The sequence below is a fragment of the Centroberyx affinis genome, unplaced genomic scaffold (genome assembly GCF_046629955.1).
Source record: "Centroberyx affinis isolate AG114_WGS23_722 - 3 ecotype Tasmania unplaced genomic scaffold, CSIRO-AGI_Caff_v1 ptg001901l_1, whole genome shotgun sequence".
Taxonomy (NCBI): domain Eukaryota; kingdom Metazoa; phylum Chordata; class Actinopteri; order Beryciformes; family Berycidae; genus Centroberyx; species Centroberyx affinis.
In genome coordinates, this window is record NW_027280266.1 from 114,130 (window position 1) to 131,645 (window position 17,516).

At 39.9% G+C, this 17,516-nt stretch overlaps 1 protein-coding gene across 1 annotated transcript; it reads left to right on the plus strand.

Annotated features, from left to right (window-relative positions):
• The first annotated feature begins 9,890 nt into the window (after positions 1-9,890).
• On the plus strand, positions 9,891-16,983 carry LOC139653241 (hydroperoxide isomerase ALOXE3-like). The gene is made up of 14 exons (XM_071530217.1): positions 9,891-10,037; positions 10,272-10,476; positions 10,612-10,693; positions 10,802-10,924; positions 11,106-11,209; positions 12,187-12,359; positions 12,642-12,785; positions 12,968-13,171; positions 15,039-15,125; positions 15,245-15,411; positions 15,856-15,977; positions 16,095-16,195; positions 16,486-16,656; positions 16,804-16,983. Exons 1-14 carry the CDS (start codon positions 9,891-9,893, stop codon positions 16,981-16,983), a joined length of 2,010 nt encoding a protein of 669 aa, XP_071386318.1.
• The last annotated feature ends 533 nt before the right edge of the window (positions 16,984-17,516 follow it).

The window sequence follows — 17,516 nt, forward strand, 5'->3', positions numbered from 1 at the left end:
TTGAAATAACTTGTCTGTTGCAAAACAAATTGTCTCAATGAGATCATTGAAGTTTTTCTAATCTTATCTTTCTCTGGTCAGAAGATAATTGGGTAAAAAGATTACATATCCTGTCATATGCTCAAGAAGCAAAAGTATCACCTACCTCTTTGCTTTAGTTGCAGGCGCAGAGTCTCTTCTTGATATTCTCAGTTCCTTTGCTCTCTCTTATATCTCCAGATCTCATGTCACCCCCCACTTTTTAGCATTCCCAATGAGCAACATGATATAACTGATGTCAACCAAGACAGTGAGATCTTTTAATAAAGATTTGACAATATTCAAATCAACAGAGACGGTTTTGTCCCACTTATGTTTTACTGAAAATAACATGCATTTGCAAATTCACATGTAAATCACACCTTACAGTCTATACGAGATGCTAATGTAACACAGACCAGGCCGTTAACATACTAGCAATAGCACTGATGTTCCTATCTTAACCACCTGTAAAGGTAACACTTCACTGCTTTAATACTTAAAAGATCTATGTGTAATTTTTGGTCTAATGCTGGCCTCTATTGTTCAGCGTTGTCATTGCAACAACACTCTGCCCTCTGCAGAGCGAGACCATCATTAGGATGGTGGCACCGGTTCAACTGTTTCAGAATCAACAATAATGAACGTTCAATCATGTTTCACCGACATAACCACAATTCCTTTTGTCTGTGTATTTTTGGAACATATGGCAGGTAAGGAATTGACAATTTGTGTGTGAGGTAACACCACTTACCTGCCGCGTAAATGGGCTGCTCCGTTGAAATTTGAGCTGTTTGGAGGATTATATACATGCCGAATTTTCCAGAACACCCTACAGATTCGTGCTGAATTCTCAAATTATATTTTCCGATGTGTGTTTTTTGCCAATAAGCAAGGCAAAAACAAATTGCCAGTTTTTGAATGGACCTTGGCATAGTAGGAGGGCCTTCAAACAACAACAAAAACATCAGCCTTGGCTCGCAGAGCGTGTGAGGCTGTTCACTTTGTTTCACTCACTACCATTTAACCTTTATTTAAACCTTTAAAATGTTCAAAAATATAAAATCAAGTAATAACACTTGCAAACAGATTGCTAACTAACTATAATATGTTACCTGCATGCCTGCCACTCATGATTCAGCAGAAATGTCTCTGAAGAAATGTAAGTTTTCACCTTTCAACTGACTTACTATTTTATTGATTCAGCAACCTTGGTTTTCAATTTTTAACAGTTAAAAACAACTTAATTGCCCATATAGGATTTGTGATGTGAGAAAGCTCTGTGGCTGTTTGCAGTAAAATTCCAAATTCACATTACTTGTTGAATGTAATATTTCTTCAGATTCCGAGAAATTGTTTTGTATTAAAGTTGGATAGCCTAAGGTAAATGAGTGTCCAAAGATACCATTAGTGCTTCACCTTCAAATGCTTTGTATTTACATTTGGTAGACAATATAGTACATTTGGACTCAGTCTAAATATACTTAAGCCTAGTAAGTAGTATCAAATTGATGTTATGTGATAATAGTCTTTTAAGTGTAAAAAGTGTAAATTAATGCTTTTCTTCAAATATAATTCGGTTTTTGTTTATATTTGTAGTTATTTGTCTTTGGATGATCACCCATCGGAGGTCATAGTTTAGCCACATTTTTGTTTATTACTGTTGATTTTGATTAATGCTAATCAGAGTTCATAAAATATAATGACATGTAACAGTAACTTATCCACACCCAAAACTATTGTATAATGATCTATGCTATCATGTTTGATTCACTTCTTCCAGATATTAATTCATATACACACAAAATACCCTGCAGGATGTGTGACCTTGCCCATGGTACCAATAATGCTGTGACTGCCACAGGGGAAGACCTCTTCAGGTTCTGTTACTGGGGTCCTTGACAGGGTTTGATGGGGCCCCTTGGCAAAGTATCAGTTAATTGAATTTCACTGTTATTTCATTTGCCTTAAGTTGGTACCAAAGAGAAAATGTGTAAGAATGAAGACTCAGATCAGTCTTTCCACTCTGTTCCATCTTCTCACCTACAACAACAAAAATTTTCTCAGATGGGGATCCCTCGAACAATCCTTTGTCGTATGGGGGCTTGTAATTGTATTGAATGTATTGCTCTAGGGGTATTCGACATCAAAAGGTTTGGGAACCCTTGCTATAGTTCAGCTGACATACTTATACATGGAGGTTGGAACCTTTGCATCTATTATTAAAAAAACATGAAAAATATGTTGGGTTACAAACAACCGAGAGGTGTAGTTTTTCAGTTCTGTTCAGTGCTTGCAAGGTGACAGAGGAAGAATATCACTAGTTCTTTCTTACAAAGCCTTTGTAAATATATGCCTCTAAGCAAATTACCTTATTTCTGCTGTCACTGAAAGTTTATGGCTCTCAGAATATCTCAACAAGCTAAATGACTATATACTTACCTAGCTTTGTTGAATTGCAATGACAATTAAGCCATTTATTTTTTTTACATGACTTGATCTGATATAACATTGAATAACACGTATATAGATATGACACCAGTTTTCTGTATTCTCAGTTTTGCAAGAAAAAGTCCTTCAAAGATCATCTCAAGGAAACACCCCAACTTACCTTTAGCCTCTGGTGTGTGTTTATACATGTTGACCGGGTTCAGTGAGGGCTGAGTGTGTGTACTCCACACTGCAGGGGTGTCAAACCAAGTGCCATGGTGGGTCGGTGAGTATGCAGGTTTTCATTTGAATCAAAGACTACACCATATGATTACACTGATTAGTTCCTCTTGTTGAGGATGTGTTAACCAGCCTGGTGTAAAAATATTGGTCCCCTTCAATGTGTGACTGACTATTTCACCCATGACAGGATCTCCCTGTGATGCAACACATTTTTCAAGGCACAGAGCCATGTGCATAAATTATAAAGACTTTTGAATTCCATTTACAGATGTAAAAACCTTTTTTGCATACTTGGAAATTGGCTACTATCTGGATTGGCAGATGTTCCAGTGTGTCAGCTATAACAAGGGTTTTCAAACTTTTTCATGACAAAGACCCCTACATCAATGCACTTGTCTCAGGGATATATGAGAAGATTTTTGTTGTCTGTCTATTCTGTAGGTGGGGAGATTCAAGTGGAATGTGAAATCTCTGATGTGAATTGGCTAGTCATTCTTAGACGTTTTCTCTTTGAGGTAACTTAAAGATGATGATTTTTGCAAATCATCATCTTTTTTGCAAATCATCATCTTTGATGCAAATTCAGCTTTACTTGTGACATTCACATGAGTATGTCTCTATAACAAAATACCAATGCAATGTTACCTCTCACTACCACAGAAAAAGGTCTCCATAGTTCATGACAGAAATCACATTTTAGATGCATGACAGGCCATTTAAAATTGTTTGCAGTTCTTCAAAACCATTTTAATACATTGTCCCTTGTCTCTTGTCTGACTGCTTATGATGTTCAATTTTTTTATTAATTTATTTTTCTCAAAATTTAAGTGGCCTCAAAGCGAAGCTAGCTCAAGAGTGGCACCTTTTCACACAAAAGCTAACGAGTACACATTTCGTCTACAGTGTAGAATCTTCTGTTTTTATCTGAGCTTGGTTCAGTAGAGCACTTTTTGTTGAGATCTAGCAGCACTTGGTGAGCTATTTGTTTGTTATTGTGCTATCTTTCTGTTTTAGTTAAATCTGTGTTTAATTTGAAAGTGTTTGGTTTGGTGCTGCATAGTTTCGCTGAAACTAGTTTAGGTGGAACCAGTTAAATTTCAAAGTGCTTGGCTGGGGAAGGCCAGTTGGTGTTCAAGTAGTAATTGTTGGGAGTGGCTTGAACTCCTCTGGTGAACTGGTACTTTTTGGCACAGACATTCTACAGTGTCAGCTGTAGCTTCAGCCTCTTGTTGTCAGCCTCTGAACACAAAGGGTAGGCCAAAGAATAGGGACACGCAGCTAGGGTTTCTTGTAACTACCTTTCCTAGTTAACTGCTTTCCTGTCTGCTACACTCTGTGTCTCTCTCCCATCCCTGTTGTAACATCAGCTCATAGGCCCCGTAGACATGGCACTATTTTCAGGTGTAGGAACCCATGTAATCTCAGTTACCCAATTTGCACCAGAAGTCCTTCTCTTACTATTGCTGGAGGACTCTGGAGCTGACAGTCGGCAGTTAAGAAAACTGAGACCATCTCAGCCCATGCTCTATCTCAATCCCTCCACTTTCTGGCCCTCACTGAGACCTGGATCATACCTGAAAATAGTGCCACCCCAGCATTCCTCTCTGCTGCTTATTCTTTTTCTCACACCCCCAGAGCCTCTGGCCATGGGGGAGGCACTGGAATCCTCATTTCACCCAAGTGGACTTACACTGTCACTCCTCTTTCACACCTCTCAATATCCTCTCTTGAATTTGATGCTGTTTCTGTATCTCTACCTATCAAGCTCAACATTGTGGTAATCTACCACCCCCTGGTCAGCTTGGTGACTTCTTTGATGAGATGGATGTCCTCCTCTCCTTCTTTCCTGAGGATGGCACTCCACTCATTCTTCTGGGTGACTTCAACATCCAGCCAGATAAATTGCAATCCCTGGCCTTCCTTAACTTTTTCTCATCTTTTGACCCCACAAGGCAGGGAACCTGCTTGACCTGATCAACCAGATCCTGCTGCACCTCCAACCTTACTGTTACCCCTCTTCCTGTATCTGACCATCACTTTATAACCTTCTCCCTTCCCATCTCAGCCCCCACCTCCCACTGAACATCCACTCATACTATCACCACCCAGCACAACCTAAAAACTCTCTCACCTACCTTGCTCTCTTCTGCTATCCTTTCCTCACTTCCCTCAGCCAAGCAGTTCTCTCTCCTTTCCACTGAGGAGGCCTCCACTACTCTTCTATCCTCTTTTTCCACCTTTCTATCTTCTCTCTCTGCCCGCTAACCACTAAACTAGCTCGATCCTCTCCACCTTGGCTGTCTGAATCTCTGCAAACAGAGATGGGCAGTATTTCTGTTACTTGTATTTGAAATACGTATTTCAATTACTTTTGAGTATTTTGTAATTTGTATTTGACAGGGCTGAAAAAAATCAAATGTAATTTGTAACAAGACTTTAGAGTGGAGTAATTTTGTATTTTCAAATTACTTTCTCCATGATTCATAAAACATAAAACAAATTAATGTAAATACATCTTAAAATGAAGAACAATACACTTAGACACACTCACACACAGTGAGAAGTAAGAGATCACAAGCCACAGCAAAGCTGAGTTAGAGACCCTTCATTTTCTGGAGGACACCAGAAGGGACCTGCTTTCTCTGGAGCTGTAAGGTTGCTGAAAGGTTGAACAGTAAAGTGAAATCTGTCTGGCATTTTGGGGATATACTGTTTGAAAATGGTGTGAGTGTTCTCGTGTGCACGTGTAGATATGTGTGCAAGTGTGTTTATTCCTGGGTAAAATATGTACATACACAGTACAGGCATATGCATATACAGTAGCATTCTACTTCCTGTTCTTCCTACTTGTATGGTTCAAACTCTCACCAGAGCCTTGTTTACATTATAAAAATCTGAATGTTCTGCCATTTTGTACAAATTCTGAATGCTCAATGTTACAAATGTATTTTCCTGTATTTTGAAAATACAAAATACATGTATTTTATCTTGATACATTTTCTGGCTCCAGTATTTTGTATTTTATTTTGATACATTTTCTGGCTCCAGTATTTTGTATTTTATTTTGATACATTTATTTGAGGGGTATTTTGTATTTTGTAAAAACATACATTTTGATGTATCTTTGCCCATCTCTGTCTGCAAACTCATAGAACAGAGCTTCGGGCAGCTAAGAGGAAATGAAGAAAATCACAGCGCCCTGACGATCTAGCTGCCTACCACCTTCTCCTCTCCAACTTCACCTCTGCTGTGTCAACAGCAAAGACTTCCTTCTTCATTACTAAAAAAGAGTCTTCTGCCTCCAACCCCAGTAAACTGTTTTCCACCTTCTCCTCCCTCCTTAACCACCCCACCCCCACCCCCCCCACCCCCCTACCCTCTCAGCTGATGATTTTCTCACCTACTTTGCTAAGAAGGTGGATGACATCAGCTGCTCCTTCCATCATCCGGCCACTAGCAAAACTATTCCTTACTCCAAACCCGCTGCTCTGCCCCTTGTCCCTGGGCTTGCTTCCTTCTCTACCCTCTCCCCAGAAGATGTCCTCACACTTGCCAGGTCTAACCGAGCCACCACCTGCCCCCTTGATCCTATCCCATCTACTCTTCTCCAAACCATCTCCACCGACATCATTCCCTTCCTCACTGCCCTTATCAATTCCTCCCTGTCCTCAGGCCTTGTTCCGGCTGAGTCAAGCCTCTTCTTAAGAAACCCTCCCTTGACCCTGCTGCTATCCAGAACTACAGACCTCTTCTCTCCTTTCTATCCAAAACCCTTGAGCGAGCAGTTTCCAACCAACTCTCTCTATCTCTCCCAGAATTACCTCCTGGACCTTCTTCAATCCAGTTTTATTCTCCTTGACTTGTCTGCTGCTTTTGATACAGTTGACCACTAAATCCTTCTCTCCATCCTATATGAACTTGGAATCACTGGATCTGCACACTCGCATCCTATCTGTCTCACAGCTCATACCAGGTCTCATGGAGGGGATCTCTGTCCAGACCCTGCACACTTAGCACCAGTGTCACTCAGGGCTCAGTCCTGGGGCCCATGCTATTATACTAAATCCCTGGGCCATGTTATCTCCTCTCATGGCTTCTCCTATCATTATTATGCTGACGACACTCAACTCTACCTCTCTCCCCCCCCCCCCCCTCAGATACACAAATTGATGGGCGCATCTCCGCATGTCTCAAAGACATCACTGCTTGGATGTCTGTGCACCAGCTCAAGCTCAATCTTGACAAGATGGAGCTACTCTTTCTCCCAAGGAAAGAGTGCTCTCTCAGACTGCCAAGAAACTAGGGGTGATCCTGGACCACCAGCTCCCCTGCTCTGCCTACATTGCAGCGACAACCCACTCCTGTAGGTTCTCCCTTTATAACATCCACAAAATTCGCCCGTTCCTTATGAGGGAAGCGGCACAACTCCTGATCCAGGCACTTGTCATCTCCCGCCTGGACTACTGCAACGTTCTGGCCGGGCTACCTGCCTCTGCCATCAGACCTTTACAGCGCATTCAGAATGCTGCAGAATGCTGCAGCCCGTCTGGTGTTCAACCAACCAAAATTCTCTCACGTCACTCCCCTCTTCCGGTCACTTCACTGGCTTCCCATCTTTGCACGCAGGATTGTTACACATTTTTAGTACATATTTTAATCAAAGGAATTACTTATTGTTCCTGTAATTGTTTTATAATGGGCCAATATTAAGAGCCATGAATGAGTGTTAACTGAGTGGTACACTGATCGGCCAATCTACAAAGTAAAGTATTTTCTACATAATAAAGAACTGTGCACTCATATCTGTTCTGAAAAACTAGTAACTAGTACACTCTATTCCACCTTATACAAGTGTACGGTGAAAAAAAATTCTTGGAGTGGCTGTACATTGAAGAGAAGAATGTACATTACAAGAGGTACAACAATACAATGGAAATTGGGAATCCAAGTGTTACAGTATTAACAGTTGTAGTATAAGTGAATATAATGCAAGTAGCTCAAGTATTTGAAATAGTATAAGTCACTGATGCAAAGCAATTTAAGTATTCCAACTTTATCAGAATAACAGTAGGTTTTAATCAGCAGGCAGAACAGGGTGCATGGGAGTATAAGATGTAGATATAAAGTGACGTGCATAGAATTTTAAGTCGTACAGTATGTACAGAATGTACGTACTGTATAACGTGACAAATAGAGTTCAAGTATTGCAGTGGTAGCAGTTAATAAAGTGCCTTCCGCATAGCAGAGCCCACAGTGAAACAAGCAAATTGTAAACATGTTGTCCCCCACCAGTAGTTCCACCCTTGGGTCAGTCAGTGATTGCTGAGTGTACTTGAAATATGAGTGAAATTGTATTAGCATTTTCGTATGGGACAATGAAAGGACAGATTGACCATATATTTCTGTTGCCTACTCTCCTCAGAATTAGGCTTACAAGTTATATCTTCAAATGTAGTATCTGTAATTGTCCTGTTTTTACTCAATACAGTACAAAATATAAGAACTACAATACACAATAAATACAATCCGTACATTACAGAATGTACACTACAATACAATTTATAATACAATATACAATATAACATACAACACCAGGAGCGTGAGTTTTATGAATAATATAAATGCTAAATGATAAGTGATATATGGTATTGCACAGTAGGTAAGTGGTAATATGATATAAGTAGTCAACAGCGGTAGTGCAGTGATGAGTGCAATAACAGTACAGCAGTCCAACAACTGTTCAATAACTAGTGTCTTGTGGTTAGAGATTTGCCCAAAAATTCTCCATTGACTCTCACTTCAACACATCAGTCTGATGTCTCCAAGTGTGTAGCGTGTGTAGACTATTTTGTTACCTATGATAACTTTAACTGTATTGCTTTACCACTGAGTCCCCATTCATTGTCCCCACATTGTATGATAACTTAAACTGTATAACCTGCTTTACCACTGAGTCCCCATTCATTGTCAATGCCGCCCCCTAGCGGCACAAAGTCAACGTTACAGTGTGACTAACAAACTAACGAACGAACAAACAAACTAACGGACGGAGACCGATCCATAGTCCCCCCTTTGGTGGGGGACAATGATGTTCACTGAGGTGTTCTTGTGAGAATCCTGTCTCACAAACACCTCACACTGAGGGGGTACTATCTGCAGTGGAAAACAAGTGGTACTACCAAAAGCGAGTAGAGTCGAGTCGAGGCGAGTTGAGCCGGTACCATGTGGTGGAAAAGCGGCTTCACAAAGCATGAACTGTCTAAAAATAATGAATAATGCGCTAGAAAGAAATATAACTGTTGTAAGGCCTGCTGCAAGGCCTTTTGCCTCCTTGTATGCACATAAGAACCATATACTTAGTTAGGAACAGGCCTTCCTCCCCTTCTCCCCTTTGCACAAGATGTTTATGTCAGTATGTGTTCTCATTCAAGATGAAACACGACTATGATGAAAAAAATCTAATATTAAATGTAAAAAATGCCCTTGAGTATAGTGATGCAAACTTTGCATCTTTTTGATATGCTTGAACTTGCACACTTGAAGCAAGGCTCTTACAGTGGTAAGGAAAGGTTAAGGAAAATAAACAATCAGGTTGTTGCATGTTATGCCTTGGGGAAAATATTTGTCAGGGGGTGGAGGGTGTCTGGAGAAACAAAGGTAAGAATTTAGAATATAGACAAGGAAACACAATGTGGAGCTGCCACTAAAGCAAGGAGGTAGGTGATAGGTTTCTTGGCTCTTGACAAAAAAACAGCCTTCATTTGTAGGGATATGTAATCACTTGATTATGTTTTCTTATGAGTATGACAACCGATGAGCAAAACAAAATACATTTAACTTAATTTTTTAATTTGGAAAAGTAGAATAATACTATGCAAAGTAAAATGTTTGAAAAGTTCTTTGGCTGTCTATTTGTGTTACACTTTACAAGATAGAGAAAGTTCATTAAAAGTAAAAAAATAAAAAAATAAACTTTTGTGAGATAGTTTTTCAGTTGGTCATTTGTTAATGGTAAAAAATGAACCATTTAAACATTTGTATACTTTTGTGATAGCAAGAGTGAACAATATATAGGTTTTATGACATAACAGATAGATATTTTCCTACCCTGGTTACGTTTGTACAATATTAGCACATGAACATTTACCATTGAATTTAGACATTTCCATTTGTTATTCCAGTTTTTCTACTGAGTGATCATGGCTGAGTACAAGCTAGAGGTGACAACAGGTGACATACCACATGCAGGAACATTTGACTACATATTTGTCACCTTAATTGGAACTGAGGGAGAGAGTGAGCGTACAGAGTTGGACAACTATGGCATTGATTTTACAGCTGGGAAGGTAAGTTGAATCCAAGTGTTGAGCATTGCTCATTAAGAAGGTCTTAAAATAGGTTTAGGACAATACAAATATTTATTTTCTTTTGTTTGTGTGTTACTTTATGTGTGCGGGAGAGGGTGGAATTTGTCGCCGTGTAGTGATTACTTGGAATACATGCACTATTTAACTGCAGCCTTGCATCATGATGGTTGATGGATGGTAATTTTACGACCCTACCTGAACCCTTCTCCCCAGACTGGGACCTATACTGTGAAAACCTCTTTGTCTCTGGGGAAACTTCTACTGGTCAAGGTGGAGAAAGATCCCTATTTGTCTCTCCCAGCAAACGAGTGGTTCTGCTCCAAAATAGTGGTGACCACTCCAGAGGAAGAAGTCATCCTTTTCCCCTGTAACAGATGGGTGTCCAGGGGGGAACTTGTCGAGCTCAGAGGAGGGAAAGGTCTGCTTCAAATATACACAAAAAGGATTAGGATATCTCTTCTGCTCAAAATTCCTGTTAATGTTTAAATATATTAGTTATCTAATTTATAATGTGACTAATTTTGTGTCCATATTGTTATCCTGAACTTCTCAGCCATGAAGCCATCTGAGGAGGAGCATCCCCTACTGATTGACCACCGTAAACAAGAGCTGAAACTTAAAAGCTGCTTGTACCAGTGAGTTTTTCATGTGCACAATGTGTACCTAGACCTGCAGTTAAACTCTCAGAAGCCTATCTAGACAAATATTTACATGCTGTTATTTTTGCTTTCTGTGTTTTTTAGATGGGGGGTGCATGCTGAGGGACAGCCCCACATCAACAGTTTCAAAGATGGCTCTGACCTCCCAGCTGAAATCCGCTTTTCCGTGTCCAAATCATATGAATTACTTTATACAAAGAAAATGATGTGAGTTTATGTTGATATTTAAGTTGGAGCACCACCTGGTTCCAATATAGTCACATCCCCAATAGTAATGTTTGAAATAGTACATTGAAATAGTAATGTTTGAAATAGTACATTGAAATAGTAATGTTTAATCATCTGCGTTGTCCTTGCCCTTTTATAATCTTTCTTACTCTTAACTCAGGTCTGCTGAATTCAAGTTTAAGGGGCTGACAGGATCTACTGAACAGTGGGAAAACATTGAGGCCATGAAAAAGGTTTTCTGGTTCAACAAGACTCCGATCTCAGGTATAAGTTTCCAATAGTGTTGCAGGTTAACCCACTGCAACATTCTCATTATCATGGTTTCATAATAATTATAGATTACTATTTATCATTTATATGACAGCTAAGCAGTAGTTAAACCTGACTGTTGGATGTACGCCCATAGCGGCCAGCTCTGTGGTGTCTCACATTTCACTCTTGAAACGGTTAGCCAATCAGAACAGAGGGGTTGTTAATATTGATGAGCCTTAAAGACACAGCAACCGAAACAACCTGTTCTTGGTAAGGCTCAGAGAGATGCTGGAAAATGAACGTGTAAAAATGGATTGAGAGTGTTTTTAATACATGACACCACACAGACAGCTTTGAATGGACCACAAGACATAAAATAAAACATATAGCCTACTGTAGAGCTCAGATAGGGCTCAGGTAGGGCTTTTCTCAACATTTCTTATACCACCATCTAGGATCCTCATAAATTCATAGAGGTTACACAATTTAACTAATAATATGAAGCTTAGTGCTTTCGCTGCTACGTGGAAAAAATGTAATCCTGCCATTCTCAGTTAGATTAGTATATAGCTAACCATTAAAGTTCAAACTAGCCGTACTAGCCTGTTGCTATCTAGGTAAGCTAGTTAGCTAGTCTGATGATCTTCAAAAATTCTGAGTGCCATGGTAATGAATGAATGAAAGAAAATAAGCAATTACTATTCATATTTTGTGTTTATATTTTGATCTTTGCCATTCAAGTTTGCCAGTGATAAACTGTTGAAAAACTGTGGTTCTTTGGCTCGTCCCATTGCGGTTTAACTTAACTAACTTTTTGGTTTATAATAATTACATAACTTACATTCATTGAAAGTGTATCAACTTACCATTTTGCATTACATCCACTTTTGATAAAGCCATGTATCCATTTCTCTGGCTGTTGTTCATCACTATTTTCATCACTTTATTAGACATGAGAAAAATGTATCTGTCAACTGCCGTCCTTCCAGAGTATGTCTCAGAGCATTGGAGGGAAGATGACTTTTATGGATTCCAGTTTCTGAATGCAACCAACCCCAATGTGATCCAGCGCTGCTTGGAGCTTCCCTCGACCTTTCCAGTCACAGAGGAGATGGTGAAGCCATTCCTGGAAGTTGGAAGCTCTCTGCAGATGGAAATGGAGGTATGGAAGAAGAGTGCCTTAAGATGCTTGATAACAGTTGTCTTTGGAGACAATTTGTAGGTTTAAACCTACACTTGTGTGGCAGTGAGACGACCCTGAGTCTTGTAAGGTCTATGACTCTTGAATGCTGATGGTTTGGATAACGGTTTGACTGCTGGATGTTCTCTCTGTTTAACATTAAATTTTATTTTTCCTGCATGTGGGGAATGGATCACTTCCATTTGTTGTAATTCTTTTTTTGGCTTATATTGTTCTTTAATCTATCTGTGACTCCCATAACAGAAAGGCAATATATTCCTCTGTGACTACAAGAGGATGGATGGGTTACCCACAAGGATGTATAACGGTGAACCTCTGCCTCTGACTGCTGGGCTCGGCTTGTTCTACATGAACCCAGAGAACAAACTGATGCCAATCGCAATCCAGGTATTTCACTGATGCAGTGAATCAATGCCAGTATTAATACTGTATATATTCAAATAGTGATACTGATATAGAATCGTTTGTCAAATCACCAATAGTGTATATATACTATACTTTCTTCAAGTCTAATTAGCCATTGTATGAAAAATAATTTAAAAAAAAAAAAAATCTTTTTGACATTTCAGCTGCATCAACAACCCACTGAGCAGAACCCCATTTTTCTGCCCAGTGACCCAGAGAGCGACTGGATGCTAGCCAAGATGTTTCTGAAAAATGCAGATACCTTGCAATATCAGTCTGTTTATCACCTCATGAACACTCATTATCTGGCAGAAGCCTTTAATATTGCCACTCTTCGCAGCTTCCCTGCAATTCATCCCTTCTACAAGGTATGATCACGTAGCAGAGATCATGGATCTAGTTCAGTTGTTTCTCTGTGGTCCTATGTTTTGTGATCTGAACATGCCATTGCACTCAGTTTCCAAGTACAACTTGTGGGACCATATTTGTGAAGTTTTTAGGAATAAGGGAACAAATCTTGGATGACTGATCGAGCCACATGAGAACTTAAATATGAAGAGGACGTCTAGAGATGATGGTTACTGGGGTATGTTTGTGAGAGTCCTGTTCAGTATTCCTATGTCTTGGAAGTAAAGACTGTTCTTGAGTCCACTGGTGCTGGAATGTTGTGGTGCCAGATGTTAAGGAAGTAAACAGTCCATGGCTTGGGTGGGTGGTGTTGCTGATGATCCTGTGGGCATCATCTTCCTCCTACACCACTTGTACGGGTTGGAGTAAGGACCCAGTGATGCATTGGACTGACTCGTCACACTCAGTGATTAGGCCCACAGTGGTTGTGTCATTAGCAAACTTAATAATGGTGGTGGAGACATGCATAGCAACACAGTCATCAGTGAGTACAGAGTACAGCAGTGGGCTGAGTATGACCCTGAGTCTTGTGAGGTCACCAGTCACCAATCCTGACAGTCATTTGTCACAATGTCAGAGATTTCTCAGTGTGGTGTTTAATGTTAGTGTGCCAAGTTTAGAGATCCATTTCTGAATGTGATTTATGGTATGAGGCCATTGAATGCTTAACACTAGTCCATAGAAGGCGTTCTTGTTTACTTTTTTTCGCTATGTGTCAGGCCCAGATTGAGGGCAGTGAAAATTGCATACTCTGTTGATCTTTGGGGGCAGTATTTAAATTGTTGATTGTTCAGTGTGTTTAGGATGTTAGCCTTGATGTCGGTTGCACTTCATGCATTTTATGATTACTGGTTTGAGAGCGGCAGGTTGACAATCATTGAGACTTGTTAATGCCCTTAGTTTCGGCAGCTTTGCGTGTTTCAACCCTTCCTGGCTGGCATTGCGTTGCTGGCCTAAAAGTGTGCGTAGAGGTTGCTGAGCTCACCTGTAAGGGAGGCATCAGTGTCTTAAGCGCAGGTCTTCTTACTATAGTGACTGATGGTCTGGATGCCATGCAATATGCTTTGGGGGTAGTTTTCCCATGAAGTGGATTTCTATTTCTAGAGCATCTGTGGTTTTTGCTTTCTTTATGAGATTGTTGAGGTTTGTCCTTGCTGCCCAGAGGTTTGTCCTTGCTGCCCGCAGCATCGCCACATCTTGCTGACCTGTGTGCTTTCAGCAGGGAGCAAATCTCCACTGCTGATTCTGCCTCCTCTGCCCACACTTTAATCAGTTTGAAAGCTAGTTTGACCCATTTTATTAATTGTCTGTAATCAGGAACACAGAGATGTAGTTAGGTATGGCTTTGTGGCCATCAGGGTGTCCAAAATGTCTGCTCTTGTAGGACAAGAGGTGATGGAAGAATTTAGGAGGAACCAAACAAGTTTGTTTGGTTGGTGAACCAAACAAGTTTGTTTGGTTGAAGCCTTCTGTGAAAACACCCTCAGGATGCACTGCCTGTTGTTTGCTAATTGCACCATAGAGATGTTTGAGTTCTTTGTTACCATTAACATTTGGGGGAATGTATGTTGTTATGATGATAATGTTGGTCAACTCTAAGTCAGGTGAACAGTGGCTCATGATGCTGGCTGTGTTTGGACATAATACTTCTGTAATTTAATTCTATAATTTAAGACCAAAAAAAATTAGCACTCCTGTTCTACATTACTATCTGTATAGTATGTTATAATTGATCACTGTGTAAAATGTGAATTTAGCTGTAGCATAAATCCTAAATTGATTCTTAATGTAATTTAATTTGTATTGTTCTCTCTGTTGTCTGTACAGCTGCTGATCCCACACTTCCGTTACACCCTCCAAATAAACACTCTTGCCCGCAATGTTCTTGTGGGACCAGATGGACCTTTAAGCAGAGTATGAATCTTTGACACCCATATTTTTGAATATTCAGAACTTAAACCTTAAACTCCAATTACAGTATTGTGAGCAAGAGATTCTGCCAAATCTAATATAGTCTCACGCTAATTGTGTAGAGTTCTCTTGGACTAGAGGGGCTGAACGAGCTCATGAGAAGGGCTCTCTCTGAAACGACCTACAGCTCCCTCTGTCTGCCAGAAGACATCGCTGGACGAGGCCTGGAGTCTATCCCCAACTTCTACTACAGAGATGATGGACTGAAGCTGTGGGGCATCATCAACAGGTCACAAAATAAAATAAAATCATGTCTTGAAATATAGCTATTGTCCATAACCCTTACTTGAACAGGTAGTCAAGTAAGGATAGAGTAATAATCCATTCTTTTATTTATAGCAAGAGCTTGCGAGAATAGTTGCAGAGGGAGGAAAGGGTACATCTGTCACAGGGTCACACTTCTTGTACTGCTGCCCCCTATCTAATCAGTGTCTGGAAAATGTTAGTTGGCTGGTGCAAAGATTATCTAGGAAATTCAAGAAATTAGCTTTTGAGAATCAGTAATTTACAAAGCTCTTGATGCTCACACTGCTGTCTGTATGTATTTGAAATTTTAAGTAAGTAAATGTGTAATTCACTGGCTGTTTTGAGTTAATTACAAAACATAATAATAACAACCACAATTTCAAAACACTGATTTCAAATCTTAACATCCTTCGTGCTTCCTCTCCAGCTTTGTTAAGGCAATGGTGGAGTACTATTATCCTACAGATTGTGAGGTGTGTAGAGACTCGGAGCTCCAGGCATGGATCAATGAGATATTCACCCATGGCTTCTTAGGAAACAGAAGCTCAGGTCATTTATTTATGTTCTACTCGTATAATTGTGTAAACAGCAAATCTATATAAATTTACATACAGACATAAAGATTTACTATTATAAAATGATTGATGATGACGGTGACACCAACAGGGATTCCTTCATGCTTTCACACTGTGGAGGAAGTGATCAAGTTCATCACCATGGTGATCTTCACAGTGTCTGCTCAACATGCTGCAGTCAACAATGGGCAGGTGAGACAATTAAGAAATGGGGAAAAAAGATTGCTTTATGAATTCAAACAAATTTGATTATAGATCAGGGTCATCAAACATATGGCACATGTGCAAGATCAGCAGGATATCAGCTGAGCAATAAAGTGATGAAAACATGACATTTCTAATATAGTTTTATATAATGTTTATGAAATGTTTAATTTTATATTTATTGTCTTTAAAGTGGGATTCAGTTAAAGATGGGCCCACAACCCCAAAAGAAATGGACAGACCTGCAATAGATACTGAAACATCTTTCTTAATTTTAGTACGACTACCACAGCTGGATGCCCAACAGCTCTCTCATGACGCGCAAAGCTCCTCCAACCACTAAGGGGCAGTCTAGCATGAAGACAATTATGGAGACACTCCCAAATGTTGGAGAGACAGTCCACTTCATGGCAACGGCTTGGCTGCTTGCCAGCAAATTCAGCGATGTTGTAAGTTTGGCAGGCATGAATGAATACACACTTTGGCCTAGCCTGACTAATCCATTTAGAATTGCCTTGAGGCCTTGTATCTTAAACAGTCTGCTGTGTCAGTGGTCAGTCATGTTTTCTCTGTTTTTTCTGTGTCTTTTTTGGCAGGTTCTTCTGGGTACATACCCTGAAGAACGCTTTGATGAGCCTGCCCCCAAGCAGATGATTAAGGAATTTCAAGCAGAGTTGTCCTACCTCAGTGAGGCTATTGCAAAGAGGAACTCGAAGCTCGCAGTGCCCTACAACTATTTAAACCCCGCTGAGATAGAGAACAGTGTATCTATCTAAATAAGTCTGTGGGGACAGTAAAACATGGCTTAATTTCTGCTAAACCTGCATTCAAGACCTTTGCAAACATCTTCTGAATTTTTAGTCTTACTTTATATTATAGTACATTATATTATAGTCCCCCATGTTGTTTGATTATGCCAATAATGGAGGGTTTGCCTCTTCTGTCTGCTGATAGGCCACAAAGTTTCATGGTGTTACATGAATCTGTTCAGAAGTTATATGCCTTTTTATGAGAAGCCACACCCTTTTTGGCCAATCGGTGTGAAAAGTTAATCAGTTCATGACCAAACTTTCCACAACTTTCATGCAAATCCATTCAGAACTTCTGGAGTTTATCCTGCTAACAGACAGACAGACAGATTGGGGGCCCCCCCATAACATAACCTTTTTTCTTCTGTGAGGTGATGTCATTAAACCGTAATATAAGCTTTCATGTAATTGCTGTCCAGCAAAATCTAAACGTATTTGAAATGTAAAAATGTGCTTGTATTATTCAACAAACATGCATTAATGATTATGTTAAGAGGGCC